Below are 19724 nucleotides of genomic sequence, written 5' to 3' on the forward strand. Positions count from 1 at the left end.
GGAAAATAGAGAAGAAAGAAAATAGCAGAATGAAAGGGAAGGACATGGAAAATAGAACAATCGAGAAAGTTTGGCTAGCAAGTTGATGTTTTAAACTTTAAGAAAAATCTTATCTCTGTATTTCCTGCATGTGTATCTTCGCAGTGTGTACGCTCAACACATGCACTTTGTGTTGAGCACCTGGAACTGGATTTGCAGACAATTGTGAGCTCCCATGTGGGTGCCAGGAATCGAACCCCAGTCTTCTGCAAGAACAGACAGTGCTCTTTAACAACTAAGGAGAGTGGTATTTTAATATAGACTGAAGTGTAAGGCCTTCTCTGCTCGATGACATGGCAAGGGCAAAGGCCCCATATGAGAGACACTTGGCATGTCTAAGGAAGAGCGTGGTTAATGTGGCTGGAATCCACTAAGTTCAAGGAATTACGGTGAGGTCTGCGACAATATTGGTAATGACCTCAGTTCCTATAGGGAGTTGGGGTGCCATCAAATCTAAGCAGAAGAGGGACACAACCCTGGCTTCAGAAGCACTCAGACCACTATGTGGAGAAGGAATCACAGGGCTCAAGGGTGCTAAGCAGAAAGAAATCCTTTGCAGTAGCAATTGCACACAGGCAGACAGGACAGGCGTAGGCCAGGGTAACATGGTTGAAATGGTACGTTGACCATGTGGACATTAACTAAGTGCTACATAGAGGAAGCAACAGAATTCCCTGGGATGGGATATGAAGTGTATGTAAGAGAGGCATCGAGGAAGCTTAGACTAAAACAATCAGAATAAAAGTTATTGGTAAAATTAAATAGTTGATTTTATGCCACAAGTCAGATATTTAATAGGCTAAAATATTACTTCACTCTACCATGACATAAGTTTGTGATTTTCAGCAAATTTTAATTTTTCAAAATTCATTCTTCAGGTCAGTTTACAACACTGGCAGTTTTAAATCAGAAAAGGTTTTATTACAAGAAACAATGACATCAGGTAAAAAATGCAAAAAATTGTGCAATTACGGCAAAATGTTTAAAAATATCTACACATTTGCCCCAGAGGACTACAGTACTTACTGCATACCTGAGCACTGAATGCTGAATGCCATTTAAACCTCCTCACAAATCACATCCACTTTTCCTTAGGCATCAGTGAGAGCAACTTTGTAGGATAACAAGAAACAAAGACAGACACAAATAATTTCTTCTTTCCTACAACATGGTTACACCTAGCCCAGTTTTCATCGTGTAAAAACCATACAGGAAAAGTGCTTCGTACATTCTTCAAATGTAGAAACCTAGTTAGAGGGGGACTGGCATCTGTTAGGTCTTTTCATCCTGTAGTAGCCATTGTGCCTTTTGCTGATATTCTCACACCATGAAAATGTACCCGAAGTATCCACACACAAACCCACACATGTCACTAATCTCAGTTTCCTAGGACCTTTTCTGAAATCATTTTAAGAGTGGCAAAATATCCCAGCTATGTCATGTAAACAAATAGTTTTTCATACAAAACTCAAATATATATTCTACACCTATAGAATCTAATTCTACACCTATAAAATCTAATCCTTGGCCTGACAACTACTCTCAGATGATACCCTCAATATACACTGGTATAACAAAAGGACCAACTGCTGTACAGGCCAAGAGAATAAATCTAGTGTAGAATCAGCCACAGTGTGTTGTTCTCTTACGTACCATATGGAACATGTACATTGCTAACTCAATATTCTATGTCTTGTTTTCAAGTATTACATTTTTCTAAATACAGAGATTGTCAAAGTGGCAGGAAATCTTAGATACTCAACAAAGCTTTCAAAAATAAATTACATGGATATCTCTTTGTAAAAATTATTTTTCCTTCTCATTAGCAATGCAAACTATAATATAATTCAAAAACTTCACAGAAATAACCCTAACACACCATGAAGCAAAAGAAAACCCGAGACAAACTAGAAAGGTAAAAAAAAAAAAATTTGGCTGACAAAGTTTACAGAGACGAGGAGAAATCGCACAGCTATCCGTGTGGAACATAAACGCTCACTCTGAACACCATCCACTTGAATTCCTGTTTCAGAGAAACATCTCTGCTTGTAGGGCCTTTACAAAGCAGTCTGCCAAGTTTCTGGAAAAGGAGGTATGTGATGCAAGAGGCAATGTTTTCAATTTGTTTCACAGTATCATCTTACAATTGGTGCAAGCCCCCCTCCCCCCTCAGTCAAACTGCTCTGACTGAGGACAGACTCTGGCCTTATATGTATACTACTTAGTAGTTATAGTACACATAGTAATGAGAACGTTATCAATCCAAATGCCTGCCTCAGGTACAAAAGGACTTGGTTTGTCTTTCATGTTAATAATCCTAACAGAGAAACTGACCAGTCAAATATGAACAGCTCCTTAGTACCTACAATACAGAAAGCTATGATTCTATTCATCCACTCGTCCTTCCTTCTACATCACCTACTGCTAGAACAAGTGTTTAAACATAAAAAATATTTACCACCATTGGGTGCAAAAAAAATAAGAGATTGTAACTGTAATATGAACCTTAAAAGCAACTAAATTATTAGATCACTGCAAGGTTCTTGTTTCTAGAAAACAATTTTATAAGTAGGTGTAAAAACTTCACATTGTAAGTTAACTTTTACGCTACCAACAATGACTGGACAGGCAGAGGATGGAAAAAAGGCTGGGCAACAAAACAGCCCATGTTAGTGCAAACTTGGAATTGTAAAACTGAATCCAGTTGGACCAATGGCCATCAGCCATATCCTATCACACAAGGTCAAGTGCCATGGCCATGGAAGTAGCATGCTAATCTCAAAGATAAACGTAGGTCCAAACCATTTAAGTCTATCTAGCTCCGTGTGAACTAACTTAGACGAGCACCAGTCACCTGCAAATCTGAGCCCTTTCTGGGATTTTAAAAAATGAGACAGTGTTAGCACTTGAAAAAGTTATGGATAGAAAACTGCCACTTCAAAGTTTGAACTTAAAGTTACAGCAGAATATGAAACAATCTGACTAAAGGTTCTTTCTGAGTTTTCCTTCAGTTTAACAGAGCACATTTAATCTCATACACTTGAAAACAGTACACAAAAATAGTTATGTAAATACATATAAATAGTACGAATGAGGATCTAAGTTAGTGCTTGTCTGTGTGAGAGAGATCACAGCTAAACAAATGATATTGCCTCATAATGTTACCCGTATTTAAAATAAAGTCATGTTAGCTAGTTTGGATGTCTCTACCCAGGAATACTCAAACTGCTTTTTAAGAGTGCATAGTTGTCTTGATTCACCTGGTTTCTCAGGGACTGCTTCTCACAAAATTCCAGAATGATACTTTAATGCCAGGGGTGGAAAATGCTGATAATTGCACTTTGTTCCCTTTCCTACTCAAATGAAAATGTCATGAAGGTAAAAGTGAATCCTTCCCCACACCACAATCTTTACGAGCACCCATTTCTGTCTACAAAACTCTCTCAGTTTTCTTCAATGTCGACAGCATTTCCAAACAAGGTCCCTTAGTAGGAGATGACAGAGATGTGCTGAGGCCTGCCACTTCTTACAGTACTTTCTGAAGACACTGAGGATAGAGTTTAGCCACAGCACACTCAAAATGGCGGCCAAGGTCCCACAATCGGTCTGGGGTCTCGTACACTTTCATCCACTGGTCGGCAATGTCGTCATACTGGTAAAGAGAATTTTTCCTGCTGGTTCTGAAGATGTGTTCTTCAACAGTCACTTGAGTAGCTCGGACAAACAGATGGAGCTTATTCTGGAAAAGCACTAGCTTCAGGTATGGATTTATGGATTGATCACACGGAAAGTCCTTCTTACGAGTCCATTTATTTAGCTCGATATCATAGGCTTCTACAGTAAACACACGCTGATGATTTCCACAGGTTCCAGCTATGTAGTAGATCGAGTCCTTGTACACAGCTGCCAAGCCCTGGATTCTAGGCACAGTCATGGGAGTTAAAAACCCCCAGTAGTCTTTTTGAGGCTCATAGAAGAGGAAAAATTCCCCTAAAAAAAAAAGAAACAAGTATGTAAATTTTGATGGTTGGTTGCAACTTTAATTACAACCTCTGAAGACTAAAGAGCTTATGTTTTCCAAGTATTTGCCTCCTGTCAAATATACACAGTAACAGTAATGTTATAGTCAGCCTGTGTTGGTATGGATGACCTGGGGAGAACAGGACAGGCAACATGCACACATACAACTTCACCATAAAAATCCATTACATGTGTGTATGCTATTTGGTTAGAAAAGCACACGGAATTCTTTAGTTTTCTACTTGTGGGTCACTGATGTGTTTACATGAATGTTGTTATAAAGCAAAGATGAATTTCAAAACGATTTATGGAATTCACATTGAGTAGGTTACTTTTATGAAGTGACAATAAGAGTGTGGTGAGTCACACTGCCAATATGAAAATGTCTGTAAGAATCTTGCTAATGATATAGCATTGCTTGTTTTTTAGAGATAAGGTCTCCGGCCTGAACTCAGGCCAGCCTTAAGATCATCCTACCTCACCCTTCAGAGAGCTGGGATTATAGGTATTGTGCAATGCCCAGCTTAATGGGAATATTGTATAATGTCTTTGTGATAACAATATCGACTCTATGGGCAGATTAAACTTATACTTCAGCAGTTATGGGTAGAACAGGTTGAATTTTTTTTTTTTTTTCGAAACAAGGTTTCTCTGTGAAGCTTTGGTGCCTCTCCTGGACCTTGCTCTGTAGTCCAGGCTGGCTTTGAAATCACAGAGATCCGCCTGTCTCTGCCTCCCAAGTGCTGGGATTAAAGGCGTGCACAGAGGCAGGGGCAGGTGGATTTTTGTGAGTTCAAGGCCAGCCTGGTCTACAAGAGCTAGTTCCAGGATAGGCTCCAACGCTACAGAGAAACTCTGTCTTGAAAAACAAAAAAAAAATTCAACTCTTCTTTAATAAACAAAAACCAAAGATAAGAATTAAAAAGACTCAGGGCCTCAGAGTCCTCTTATATAAAATACAACCTCCGGTTAAAAAAATGTTTATATTGGTCACGACAGCCTATTAAGTCACTGCTGTCATGCTGTTTTGCTGCAGTATTTGCATTAATATACAGCCCACATATTCCATTGAGGAGCCTTCAAATTATCTCTATAAACTGTATTATGCCAGTAACATACAAAGAAAGAGATGGAGGCGGGGAGCATACTCCATCACACTGGATACAACCATCTTGGATGAATTATACACACATTCTTCTATTTTGCAAAGATAAGCCCAAATCTTGCCACGTTTTCATTTAACTGAATTACAGTAGCAGACAATATTACTCCTTAGTTAAGTTCTGCAGAATTAAATAGGCAATGTAAAGCAAACGTGTCTAGGCATCTCTCAAAAATTTTAAGTTAAAAGATAAGAGAAAAAAAATTTTAAAAATGGGACAGGGCTTAAAAATAATCACATATATCTTCATAAAAACCTACATTGTTTCCGTTTTATTCAAGTAGTCATATAGGAAATAATTTGCATATAACCCATTAGGAAACACGGAAAATAAAGACTTCAGAGTCATCTATGCTGCATTCAAAATCCCAACAACTAAAACATTTAAGGAAAGTGTATGGGGCAGGGGAGAGAGCTCAGCAAGAAAAGTGCTTGCAATACAAGCACGAGGACCTAAGTTCAGATTCCCAGGATCCACGAAGAAGCAGAGCATGGTGGCACACACATATAACCTCAGCAGTGAGGGAACAGAGAAAGATTCAGGAGGGACTCGATGGCAAGCCAGTTGAGATAACTGGTAAGCTCCAGTTTTAATAAAATTCTGTTTCAAAAGTGAGGTGAACAGCAATAGAGAAAGATACCCAATATTTATGTCTGGCCTTCAGGCCAAGCGTAATATATACATAGCATTTTAAAATATAAACATACCATAAAAAAAAAGCCAAGAGCTACAAAACATAATTTTGAGCCTTTATAATTATGTTTCATAACTATAAAACCCTTTGTGGGGCTAAAAAGTGCCTCAGTGGCTAAAGCACTAATTGCTCTATTAGAGGACTCAAGTTCGATCCCCAGCAGTACAACCATCTTAACTCTTGTTCCAAGGTATCCTTCTTCTGGCCTCTGCATTCACTAAAGAGGTATGTGATATAGAGTCATACATTCAGGCAAAATACCCATATAATAAAAACAAACACCCCCCCCCCAAAAAAAAACCCACAAAAGTCTTGTAGAGTTGGAAATAAAGCTCTATGTTTAAAAGCACTGGCTTCTATACCAGAGGACCTGGTTCAGTTTCTAGAACCCACATGTCAGTTTACAACTGCCTATAACTCCAGTTCCCGGGGATCTGACACCCTCTTCTGATCTGTGGACACTGCATGCACATGGTGCACTGATGTGGGAGTCCCCTCTGCATGCTGCGATTACCATTAATGAATAAAGAAACTGCTTTGCACTTCCAGGAGGGCAGAACTTAGCTAGCCAGGGAAGACAGAACTGAATGTCAGAAGCCACGGAGCCCTGCCGGAGACAGACGCCAGAACTTTAGCTGGTAAGCCACAAGACGTGGTGATACACAGATTAATGGAGATGGTTAAATTAATATGTAAGAGTTAGCCAATAAGAAGCTAGAGCAATTGGGCCAAGCAGTGACTTAAATAATATAGTTTCTGTGTGATTATTTTGGATCTGAGCTGCCGGGCGGCCAGGAAACAAGTGGCCTCCTTACAACAGTGCACAGACATGAATGCAGGCGAAAATGCACACACACACACACACACACATATATATATATATATATATATATATATATATATATATATATATAATAAATAAATCTTTTTTAAAAAATCCTTTGGTAAATGAATAGTGTAATTCCAGTAAACTCACTCAGTAAGTTTCGTAAGTAGTAATTGTTACATCTCTTGATAATTCAAAATCAAAAAAAAGGGTATAATTAACCTGTTTATTAGGCTTATAAAAATGCTCTGAAATAGCAATAGCTGAACTATTATTTATTATGTTTTTTTTTAAAAAAAATGTATGATATCCAAACATAACATAAAACAGAGGACCATTTCAGTAACTTAAAAATATTTTAAATTTTTAAACTTTTTTACTGTTTTCTCCAGAAAGAATGTCCTAGCATAGTTTATGGTTAGGAAACCTGACATTGCCTGTCTTACTAAGTCTCCCTCTTCCTTGAAGAACCACTGTCACCTACCCTGTAAAACATAGATCTTTTCTTTGTGCTCCACAGCATTGTGAAACTCCATTGCAACGGGCATGGCACAGACAGTCATCCAACAGTTCTCTCTGCTGTCATAGCACTCCACGGACTTCAGGGAGTTTCTTCCATCACCTTCGTACACACGCCCTCCAATTGCATACATTTTACCACAGCAATGCACGAGTTTGCAGCCTATTCTGGCTCGAAGCAAGGATGGCTTGGATAGCCATCTATTGGTGGAATGGTCATACATCCAAAAATCATTTTCTGCCTTATGATCGATGGAGACCTCACTGCTGCTTGGCCTGTACCCCCCTGCGATGTAAATGTCATTATCTGGTGATACAAGGATCCCAACTTCTCTTAGGTCATTTGGTGGTTTGCATAGTTTAAACACTCTTCCTGTGACTATATCTAGACAAGGCACTGTTTGCTTCTTTCCTGAGTGTTTGTGTGCAGCATCAAAACATATGATCATTTCAGAAGCAGTCATTCCAAGCCTCTGCGTACAGCCATTGGTGTTGGATAGTCCCTTTTCTCCATAGCTTTTGGTTATGGCCTGTGCAAACTGAGGTGGAATTTTCTCGATAAATGTATCTTCCATCAATGGAAAACGTATACATTTGGCAAAAATTTCCGGAAGGTGTACTTCTCTTTCATTCTGCTCATGCTCAAACCACCTTATAATGCTCTCATAAACGTGCTCTTCCCGGTCTACATTTAAATCATCACTGTCTAGTATGCTTATGAGTTGGTCTTTTGTCAGCTGCAGAAACTCTTGTTCTTTGGTGACACACAGAAACTTTTTACGGATGTATTCTTTTGATCGATCTCCAAGTTCCTGATGACCATAATGATCAGCAAAGATAAAGACTCCAATAGAATTCTGTGGCTCCAAATGACTAATCATATACTTAGCACATTGGTCTTGTATGGAAGGAATTTGGAAGATGCTAGCTGTAGTGAACAAGGCCTGAACATTGGCCTCTGTCAGAACAACTCTAGAGGTATAGGCATAATTCAATACTAAATCCATTGATTCAGCTTCAACACCGATGATTCGAACTTCTTTCTGAGTACTTTCCGTAAGGCCGCTAGTGAACATGGATCTAAGAAAAAAAAAGTGGTTAATATTTTATATGTACCACAAATGAAAATTTTTAGAAGTATAAAGTTACACACAGAGAAGCCCTTCTGAAGCAAAATGAATCCATTCCTCATGTTCTGAAGAGGGATGAACTAGCACAAAGACTTAGTTCTACTTAATCACAAAAGCTCCGTTCTCAGGGTCATTCCATCTTGTGCCAAAGGAGTTTAAAAACATACAGTCTAAAAATATGGTAGACTGGTGGATTGCTTCAAGCTGAAACCACCTGGGGAACTAAAGTTGATGGAAGAGCGTGTGGCCTGCCTCTCTCTATGCAGCAAGCCACTGAGATTCTTTCAGGATGGTGGTCCTTCAGATACCAATAATGGGAAAGAGCCAGGATCACCAGAGTAACTGGGTAATTGTGGCTGAAGTGAGCCTGAATACACAGACTCAAGTCACTCCTCCTTACAAGTGCTCCTGTGGCTCCTCAACTCTCACACATCCCTAAGCAACATCAAGTGCTCCTGCGGCTCCTCAACCCCACAGCCCTAAGTAACATCAAATGCTCCTGCGGCTCCCCCACTCCTCACATCCCTAAGTAACATCAAGTGTTCCTGTGGCTCCTCAACCCCACATCCCTAAGTAACATCAAGTGCTCCTGCGGCTCCTCCACTCTCATACATCCCTAAGTAACACCCCTAGAATTTACTGCCCTAATCCAGATAGCCACTTACCCTGGCATTCCTTGACAAATGCATTGCTCTTTGTCTAACAGATATAAATGCTTCATGCTCCAATAATTTGGGTGGATTTTGCTTTCTTGTAAAAATCCCTCTGTGCAAGTAAAATTAATAAGACTCTTATAGGCATCTCTTGTTAATCAGATCTTGGGCTAATTGGGTTCCTAAGTCTCACCTGGGGAATGACATAAGACCTGGGAAAGGGAGGAGGCAGGATTCTGTTCTCACATGCTAACTATAGAAAAAGGAGAATATTGTTAAGAAACCACACTGTAAGTGACATATTTCAGATCTGATAATCCTTAGAACACCTATCCAAGCTTCAAGTCAAATTGCCTTACAGATAATGGACCTGAAATGATAATGTCCCAAACAAAGTCCAAGCTATCATCAGGATAGCAAAATTAGTCCTAGCACAGCGAGCCAGTCTAATAAAATCTTTGACAGCCCAGTAAAAATTACAAGGGAACTTGTATGCACTAAGTCAATTTTCATCTCAGAAAGAGAAGAGCGTTCTTCAAAGGTACGTAGAATTCACCTATACCTTTTCAAACTGGATTCCTTTTAAAGACCACTTTACTTATTCTTGGACACTTTGAAAACCTTTCCTTAAAACAGATATACTTCATTTTAAAGTTCAAGTTCCTGTTTTTTACCTATTTACATCCATACAAAAAATTATGATAGGGTTAATACAATGCCTTTTTCTTAACATTCAACACATTGCTGATTCTACGGAAATTATTTTTAATTTCCCCAACTTATACCCTCAGGACTAAGCTTCTAAGGTGGGTACAGTGGTGTATGACTCCAGCTTGTGGAAGGCTGTCGCGAGAGGACGGCCATGAATTTACAGCAGCCTGAGCACAGCAAACTTGAAAACAGCCTGGCCGTACTGTAATATGTTGCTTTAGTCAAGACAGTTGGTTTTTATTTCTTTTCTAACTGAGTATATTTATAAAACTGTCTTTCCCCCAAACAGTAAGCAGATAAAACAGCTGGACTCTTAAGTATGACTTGTTTGTAAACATCATTTCCTTTCTGTAAGGTTTCGTCCTAAAGAACCGTTCGCTGTCATTGTTTTGAGAGAAGGTCTTTTTACACAGCCCTGGTTGTCTGGAACTCACTATATAGACTAGGCTGGTCTTGAACTCATGAAGATCCTCCTGCCTCTCTGACTCCGCAAGCGTTGGAATTAAAGACATGCACTACCACAACCACCATTCTAGGAAACTCTTAAATATCAAAATTCTTCCAAAAGACCTATTAGAAAAGATATGTACACTTTTATTCTTTCTGAAGAGCATCTGGGGTGCTGAATAGGATGTGCTGAAGAAATCAGTGTCATACTGGGGATAAAAGTAACTGAAACCTTGACACTTGGAACTTGTTTTGTTACACTGTGAAAAGTATCCTAAGTGGGAAAATGGGCAAACACCTTTGAAACCCTCATCAAATACTTGGGGATTTCAGTTTTTTAAAGATTTTATGCTTTTTATTTATGTGTATATATATATGGAGGACTGACCAGCTGTAAGTGCAGATGTTTGCAGAGTTTACAAGAACTGAAGCTACAGGTGATGGTAAGTAGCTTGATATGAGTGTTGCTAACTAAATTTGGGTCCTCTGCAAGAGCAGTTACTGCTATTAACCACTGAGCAGTTAGTGCTATTAACCACTGAGTTATCTCTCCAGCCCTCAACGTGTGAGATTTTAATATACAGTATGAGAAACCTGGAGGGTACAAGGGCTCAACTTGGTATCCAAACTACTTATCTTTTTACTTCAATAATGTAATTTTTCAGTTTAATATTACCATTGGCTTTGAAAGCTAGAGACCAACTGCTCCTATTTTGGAGCTGGTTTTCAGTTCAGGTGCTAAACCATTCACTTATATAGCTACCACATAAAAAGAAAAGTCCCGCCCCTCACTGGGTAGAAAGGGAGAGTATCATCACATATCCCTTTATCGTGGGAGCCACTCCTGCATTCAACCGGCTAGGCTAACACACACGAATGGCCTGATACCTTCACGAGTTCCCAAAAGGTTCTTCATGTACTCTTGAGTACACTGGGAGTCCTCCCTCGCACAAAATTCAAGGAGCAAAATGTTTTCTTAATGATTAATTATGAAACCGCTGCGTCAGAAAGCACGGGTCACATTTTCAGCTGCTCTAATTCTTTCACCTGCAATGCAAGCCTTAGAGTCTATTAAGTATGAGTCCTGAGAGTCCCAAACCAGGAGAGCCAGGAAACTTGTATGCGGAATTTAGTATTTAGGTTTTCTAGTGGCATTTTTTTTGTGTGTGAATGAATGCTCCGAAATATTTCCAAGCATTGTTTTTAACTTCTTAGAAACTAAAATCTATTGTAACCATACTTTTTCTGTATAGGCATTCAAATCTAATTTTAATTATATATGACATTCATATGGTATTATCTAGAAAATAAAGTTTCAATGAGAAAATTTTTACTTTGGAGCTCCAGTTTATTGTACTATTCAAAGATAATAGCTTTTTTTAAAACAGAAACTTTAATGAAGACCCATTTCACCCATTTTTGTTCAAGTGTATACACAATAAGAAGTCTAGTTTTAAAATAAAATCTAGCTCTGCAACGTGATTAACATAGATCGCACTCACTGAATCTTTTTTCATATATAAATGGAATATGTATTGTCTCTGTTTCATGTTTTCTTCTTTCTGGCTTACTATCCTGTGATAATTAATAGTTAGTAGTTCAATGATCTACCCAAGACAAGTCTAAATGGTTTTAAGTAACAGATTCAAGTAACTATATTCAAGCCAGCATTCTGAGAAAGAGGAACAAGAGCTAATGAATGCAACACTACAGTAGGATGTGCCCTACAAGCTCCTCCCAAGAGAAAGCAAGAGTGTGGCTGACAATATGAACCACTTCTGAATACCAAAAGGCTTTTAGAAGAAAATACTTGAAACATTATGTCCAGATAGAAAATTACCTTTTCCAATCACCTGCTCTTTGTTTTCAGACCAAAGCTTAAAATATTCACTTTTCAACATTTTATGATAAAAATAGAAAATGAAAACAGCAATACCTTTGGGAATCTTGGAAACTAAAACATAAATAAACTATTTATTCCACTACATTTTACAAAACTCCACGGCATTAAAACATTCTACTAAGTCCTAATTTATTTGTAAAGGAACAGGTTCCTATGGTTTAAACTCTAAAAAAAGATTTACTAAAATAAAAAAAATAAATTTTAAAAAATAAATTACAGATCATTCTCTAATAAAACTTCCAATGACTGAAACATTGTATATCTATGCTGCCCAATATAGCGGCCACCAGCCACATGTAGCTGCCTGTGCACCTGACTCGTATTAGTTAGTGCAGCTGAGTTACTGAATGTTTTAAATTTAAGGCATCATAATGTTCACGTGTGGTGGTGTCTTCCATATTGGGGAACACCTCACACAGAAGTCCACTAACTTAAAACCCAACCCTCTGAACTCTAAAATCCCACAGTTCAAAACAAGGGCCCATTAATAAGGCAAAGCCTGTTATTTGTTCTCAGAAAAACAAACGCACGGCTTGCCTTTGTTTGTTTGTTCCCAACTCAGTATCAGAACCAAGTGTGCAATACTGGCGACGAAGGACAGGATAGCAATACAAGTTTCTACCGTCGTCATACCTGAAGTAGGGGCTGATTGCAGCAAGAACGTTTCTATGACAGGAAAATGTTTTCCCGTGATCCACTTCCACTACAATGTCGGTCAACTGTCCTTCATCGTACATTGTTTTGAGTTGCTTAAGAATACTGCAAGCATGGAAGGGGTCCATGGCTTCGTTGGTTGTGTCTGAAGATGGAATCCCATTCGTTGTTGGGGAAGACTTACTTAAATCTAGGAGGAGAGAAATCGAACAGCCACAAGAAGTTCGAAGCCAGTTATGGCATCGTGGGTTTTTCCCCCCACCCTAGGCACAAGCCCGCCAGCGTAGGCTCTAGGAGCCGAGAGCCGAGCGAGGGGCGAACAAGTTCCCAGGCCGGCGCGCACCTCGGGAGCCCGGCGAGCCCGGACCGCCGCGCTCGCGGAGGGAGGGTGTGAGGCGAGCCACCCGAACCGGCGGCGGTGCGCGAGGACTCGGCTCGGGGACCAGTGCGGAGCGAGAGCCACCCGAGGGCAGTGCGACCGAGGGTGAACGCCAGGGCGCCCCTCAACCGCCTCGCGGGCGGCCGGTACCCAGACGCCCCGTCTCCGCGGGCGCGCCACCCACCGCCCTCCTCCCCATTCATCTTCGCCCCCGCGCCCGCCGCCTCTCCATCCTTCCCTCCCGCCTTACGGTCGCCTCCTCGGGTCGGAGCACGCACCGTGCTCCTGGTTTCCACCTCCGGTACCGCGGAGGCAGTACCATGCAACCCACCTGCCGACGCGGCCATTTCTCCAAGGGGCCCCGGCTCCGGTTATTTAAAGAGGAAATGTCATTGCGCTTCGCTCGCTCCCGGGTTCCGGCTCGCCTAAGCCTCGCCTAGCCAATGGGGGCGGCTGACCAAGCCGGCTCCTCCCCGAGCCTCGAAATGCATGGCGCCGATTGGTCAACATTCGTGTACTTGCGCATCGGGAAATGTAGTTTTAGGGCACTCTTTTCCGCGTGCTCCTTGTCGGGCAGGGGTCCAAGCCGGCCGTTCCTATTGGCTAGCTGGACGGAGGAGGAGCGCCCCTAGCCCGCCACCTTATGCCTGTGAGATGCGCAGCGCCCGCTGGGAAATGTAGTCCTCTGGTTGAGGAGGGCTGTCATGCTGAGACATAAGGTAAGAAAAGCTCTTGTAGTACAAGTTTCCCCAGCTATGGCCTCTCTCCTCGTCTGGACTCAGTTTTAAAAACCAGTTTCTTCATTCCCCAAAGTCCCTGCCCGTGACTAAATTCCGGTAGGAAAACGCGCTCTACATGAGGGCTTTGAAACTCTGCAAAGTTGGAAATGGTGAGGAGGGCTGTTATCCAAAAATACAAAGGAAAGAAGACACCCTACCCAGAAGAAAAATATCGGTAGGCTCCAAAGCAAACCTCTGATGACGTCCGCTTGAAATGGCATCGCCCTAGCCACCTGGCCTGCTTTTCACAGATGAGCAGGGTCTGGTTACAAGGCCACTCAGGACCTAAATCCACTTAGCTTACCTTTCTAGCACACCCAGGAAACACCTGTGACACTGAAGAGTCCAGGAGCACTAGCGAGCGGGAAGCCTCGATGATTGATTTCCCCTGAGCTCCTTGACAGTGAAGGACCAGGTCCTCTGGGCTTTCCTGGGAAAGGATGCTCGAGAGAGGCTGCAACTGGATGGAGTTCGACCGGACAGTGCTGGAGTCCTCCTGACTCTTACACAAGCGCTTCGAGCTCTTGAACATAGATCCTTTACCCTAACATAGAAGCAACGGCTGAAACTAATGGGCCAGGCAGTGTTTAAAAGAATACAGTTTGTGTGTTGTTATTTCGGGGCATAAGCTAGCCAGGTGGCCGGGGTGCCAGGGACGCAGCTCCTCTGCTCAAATTACTACAGAATGGCCCCCAGATGTGTGGACAACTGTATCCACTGAAAGCCTGAGAAAGCTTGGGAAAGAGTAAAGCATGTTTTCTTGGTAGCAGCAGTTTCTCGGGTCTGCTCTGCTTGCTAGAAGCAAGCAAGCACTCTTATCTAAGAGAGGCTTCCTGACTCAGCTTCAACTGCAAAACCCTGCAGCTCTTAAGAGGTCCTGCCATGAAACATTTAAATGGTGTTGACGAAAAGCTAAACACATGCTTTTCAGTTTTCAGTCTTAGCAGGAAAAAAGCTGCACCGTTTAAAAATGCCGGCTTTCTGGGCCATCCTGCCAGGGCAAACTCTGACTCTTTTACGCAGGCGGTTCGTGCGGTTTGCAAGTACAGGCTGCTGAAGCTTGCTTGCTGGCAGGGACCTTGAAATGCCATAGAGTTGTGGCAGTAAACATGGCTACAGCCAATACCTCAGCCATGAGGCTGGAAAGCTAAGGAATGGGCTGGATCTAGCTGCCAAAGCCACGGCTTTAATCTCACCCATATTGTTCAGTAATTTAAAGGCTCGTGTGGTCAGAAAAAGAGAGATATACAGTAAAGAGAGATTCAAATACAAAGAAAATTTCTAAATGGTTTACTGTGTGTTCAAAATATATGAAGGCTAAAAGTTGAAGTTCTTAAAAAAAAAGGAAGAGAGTTGTTGGGTGTGGTAGTACACACCTTTAATCCCAACACTTGGGAGGCAGAGGGAGATTGACCTCTGTGACTTCAAGGTGTGGTAGCACACGCCTTTAATCCCAGTGCCTAGAAGGCAGAGACAAACAGATCTCTGTGAGTTCAAGGTATAGTAGCATACACCTTTTTATCCCAATGCCTGGGAGGCAGAGACAGGCAGATTTCTGAGAGTTCAAGGACAGCCTGGTCTACAGAGTTATTCCAGGTCAAAGATACAGAGAACCTGTCTCAAAAAGCAAAAAATAAAAATAAACAAAATAGAGGTTAAAATAAAATGCACAAAGATGGAAAATACACAGAGAATTTTGATACTGTATGCATTATGCTCTCTTTGAATTGTTTGAATGCTGAGGATAGAGCAAAAGCTCCTAAAAGATATTTGTTTATAAATGCTGCTGGATTAATCCAACATAGATATTTTGAAAATGCCTTGACTTTGAAATTTGGATCTAACGACATGATGCTTTGGAAAGGAGTTTCTTATTTTGTTTTCACAGAGGGTGAGAGTCTTTGGATCGCTTCTATCCCAATATGGTATGATGGACCACACCCTCCTGAAGGGTTGCTGTGAACATCTTCAGAAAATTGCTTCGCTCAACTGCCAACTGAGATGAAACGAACACACAGGTTATACTATGAAAGACTTGATTAACAGCGCCCCTATTCAGCAGGAAGCAGTTTGGAGAGAAAAAACTGTGCCCATGTTCCCAAATATTGCTTATAAATGTTCTTTTACATTTAAAGGGGGATATGATATAGGTATGAATAATTTGCATTGATATGGATTTTGCTTTAGTGATATAAATTAAGGTCAATTTTGTTATATGTATTTCTGCTCTTGATTAAGGTATTGTGATTGTGTAGTTCATGTAAAAATGTAATGTATATAGGTTGTTAATAGATAATCATCAATAATAGTCAAGTTTGTAGTCATGTTAGTTAGATTTTCTAGATATGCATGGATATATTTCAGATAGGCATTCTTCATATCTTTCAAAGACTACAGAATATGACATTTAATGTTTTAATAACTTAGGGCTTTTCATGGCAATGAGATACTATGCTCCTGGCAACACCAATCTACTTCAAGAAGAAGATGGGCATCGAAGAGGATCCTTATGGAGTTTGATAGCCATTTGGGCAAGAAACTGTTCTTGCCTGGACTATTGCATAAACTGGAAACAGAGAACCCTCAGAGAGAGGACTGCTAAACTTGCCTAAAGGTGAGATGGTCTTTCGGGGTTCCTGATTCATGAAAGAGTCTGCAAGACATTCTTCAGGACAAGCAGATAGTGACTGCCTTTGAAATTTCCTGCTTCATGGAAATGTCTGCTGGAAACTATGGGCCAGTAGGCCAAAGATGGATGCCCCAACGGTACAGAGAAACTTTGGGTGACTGTCCAGGCAGCGAGATGTCTCTGTCATTTCGAGAGTTTTGGACTTCTTGTTTACTTAGGTAATATTATATCCTTCTGGAGTCTTTGATGCTGTTGAAGAATAGATAGATAGTTAAGTTGTTTTCCTTTGTTATGATAAAGATAAAATAGATGTAAATATTGTAACTTTTACTTGATAACTGTTTTGTTATATGTAATTTTGCTATGTTAAAGTTAAAGCCTTCCTTCCTTTTTGTTTAAACAGAAAAAGGGGAAATGATGGAGGAAGGTCATTGGTTAAGTAATAAAGAAACTGCTTGGCCCCATAGGTTAAAACATAGGTTGGAGGAGTAAACAGAACAGAATGCTGGGAGGAAGAGGAAGTGAGCTCAGAGACACCATGCTCTCCTCTCCCGGGCAGACGCGATAGCTCTGCTCTCTGAGGCAGACGCGATGCAGCCAGCCACCAGGTCAGACATGCTGAATCTTTCCTGGTAAGCGCACCTCTTGGTGCTACATAGATTATCAGAAATGGGTTAAGAGGCTGAAACTAATGGGCCAGGCAGTGTTTAAAAGAATACAGTTTGTGTGTTGTTATTTCGGGGCATAAGCTAGCCAGGCGGCCGGGGTGCCAGGTACGTAGCCCCGCTGCTCAAATTACTACAAGCAACAGTTGGCATTCAGTCTAACTCATAGTCTTTGCAAGAAAGCATGAATTTTACTGTTGATCTTTATTTCTTCTTCCGTTTTTTTTAATGTGAGTATGCGTGTTTTTACATGGATGGGGTTGTGTGTGTGGAGGCGGTTCTTGTGCACGTGTGTATGATGCATGTGGAGGCCTAAGATTAGTGTTGGAAGTCCGACGTAGTTGGGTTTCTACCTTATCTGGTGAAGCACAGTCTCTCAATGAAACCCAGGGAGCATGCATCCGGCTGGTCTTTCCAACCTGGGGATCCCCTGCCTCTGCCTTCCTAGGTTGGGTGCTGAAGATTCGAACACCTCTTCTCAAACTTGCGTGGCAAGCTCTTTAATGACTGAGCCCATCTCCTCAGCCCCTTTGTTGGTCTTTTCTCCTCTCTTCATCCTGTTTCTGCCATCTAACAGGATGTCTGACACATTATAAAAAGGTTAAGAAAAAAATAAATGTAAAACAGAAGTGAACAAGCACTGGGAATGCACCTTTGAATCAGTGAATGGGAGGAAGCTTTAATTAGTTCACGATGATAACTTCCCGAGTATTGGAAAGACCAAGCAGTTGAATGTTATTTATTTTTTATACAGCTGTAAATTGAACCAGAAACCTCAAGCAGGCACACTATCGGCCCCAGGTGAACTTATTAAACGGTATTGAAATTTCACCTATGATGGAAAAAGAGTGGGGATGATTTAAAATCGTTGAGTTCTATTCCCTAAATATGCTAGAAATTCAAATAAAGTTCCAAGCTATACTATACTGCTATGCAAATTAATGAAGTGTGCTTCCTGGGGTTTGGGGCTTATGGACATCAGAGTCCTTGCTTATGAAACTCGAAAGGCTTGCTTATCAGCATCGTCTTTACATGGTGAACTTGACTTCACTTTTGTTACTTCTAACTTTGAATTTGCATGTTTCATGTGTTCAATTTAGGAAAATTATTTTGCTCACAATATTGAAGGCATTGAGAAACAATGGCATTACTTCTCAGGATAGATTTAGCGAGTAAAACACGGAGCATGCATTTTGGGGGAGTACTACTGACTGCTTAACTGAAGCTCAAATTTAATCAACAACTTTTCAATCCTGTTAAAACAAAGGAAATTCTACTTACTCTTAAAGAGTAACTTGGCCAATTCTCTATCTTTTTTTTGTTTTATTTGTTTGATGTGACAAATGTCCAGCTAAGTTGCCCAATCTGGCCTTGAACTTGAAATCTTCCTGACTCAGCCTTCTGAGTGCTGGGATCACATGGTCATGTCTCCATGACTAAAACAATTTTCTATTTAATTCTGTACTAACTAAATAATGCAATTTTCCATATTGCTAAATTAACTTAAAAAAAAAGCTTTCTCATCCCTTAACAGACAAAGATTTGTCAATGCAGGGACAGGGCAGACTAAAAAGTACAGCAAGTAAATCTAAATTCGAAAAATAAAAAATTGTAATTCCAAGCTTCCCATTCATATGACACCCTGTAAATAGACTCCACTATCGGTCACGTGGTATTGCCTACTGAAGATTTTGTTATTATTTTAATGCACTTTTTGAACAGAATAAGTAGAAGGTTCTCAAAGTTGAAGAAATTAGTTCTACTAATTCTCAGTGCTTTTTTAGGAATACAATTAAGAATTTCAAAGTAGATAACAAATGGCCAGAAGCTATAGTTTTATTTTTGAGTAAGGCAGCTCTAAGTTCAAAGAACCTATAAAGCCTGTGCACAGCCTGGAAAGACAACAGCAAAAGCAACCGCGTTTTCTTAATGTATTCAGCACTGTGTTGTCCTTTGAAGCAATTTTCCTACATAGTTACAGTTTAGAGTAAAATATATAAAGGATAGAAATTGTAAAAGCAACACAGAACATGCTAAGAACTGCATGTAAGTTAGACACTGGAGCTTTCTAACTGTATATATTACTTTGGCACCAAAAGCAAAGAGGGCCGTTGTGATAGTGGCTTGAGAAGAGTCTTGACCTTTAAATTGTAGAGATGAAGGATCATGAAAGCAACAGATTTGAAAAATGAGGGGAAAATGCAGTCACCTTTTTGTGTGTGCCTTAACATTTAGAGAATGACTTTTTAGCAATTATCAGTTGTGCACAGGTGATGGTCAATAATAATCCCACACAGCACAGAAGTGATAGCAGTTCTGATGAAGGAGGAGGAAGAGAAAATAGAACCTCACTTCTGCAAATCGATTCTGTAGCTTTCCAATTTCCTCGTTTCGTGCTGTGGAGGCTGTGAGATTAACCGGAGCTGTATAAAATGAGAGAAAGTAAGGAGGAAACTGCAGGCTCTTACCTCTCAGCAAATGACATCCGTACAGATTTATCTTTCTCAGCTGCA

At 40.6% G+C, this 19724-nt stretch overlaps 1 protein-coding gene across 2 annotated transcripts; it reads right to left on the minus strand.

Moving 5' to 3' along the window:
- Positions 1-476: 476 nt before the first annotated feature.
- Kbtbd8 (kelch repeat and BTB domain containing 8) lies at positions 477-13558 on the minus strand. 2 transcript variants are annotated; one of them, XM_075983396.1, is made up of 4 exons: positions 13470-13558; positions 12739-12949; positions 7227-8341; positions 477-4029 (listed from the first exon to the last, which is right to left on the minus strand). In XM_075983396.1, the coding sequence occupies exons 1-4, from the start codon at positions 13483-13485 to the stop codon at positions 3566-3568; spliced, it is 1806 nt and encodes a 601-aa protein (XP_075839511.1). In that variant the 5' UTR covers positions 13486-13558; the 3' UTR covers positions 477-3565. The 2 variants fall into 2 exon arrangements, with proteins under 2 accessions (XP_075839511.1, XP_075839512.1); XM_075983397.1 differs by lacking the exon at positions 13470-13558 and adding an exon at positions 9238-9297 and having other exon boundaries at positions 12739-12820.
- Positions 13559-19724: the final 6166 nt, after the last annotated feature.

The sequence above is a fragment of the Microtus pennsylvanicus genome, chromosome 8, assembly GCF_037038515.1.
Source record: "Microtus pennsylvanicus isolate mMicPen1 chromosome 8, mMicPen1.hap1, whole genome shotgun sequence".
Classification (NCBI taxonomy): Eukaryota; Metazoa; Chordata; class Mammalia; order Rodentia; family Cricetidae; genus Microtus; species Microtus pennsylvanicus.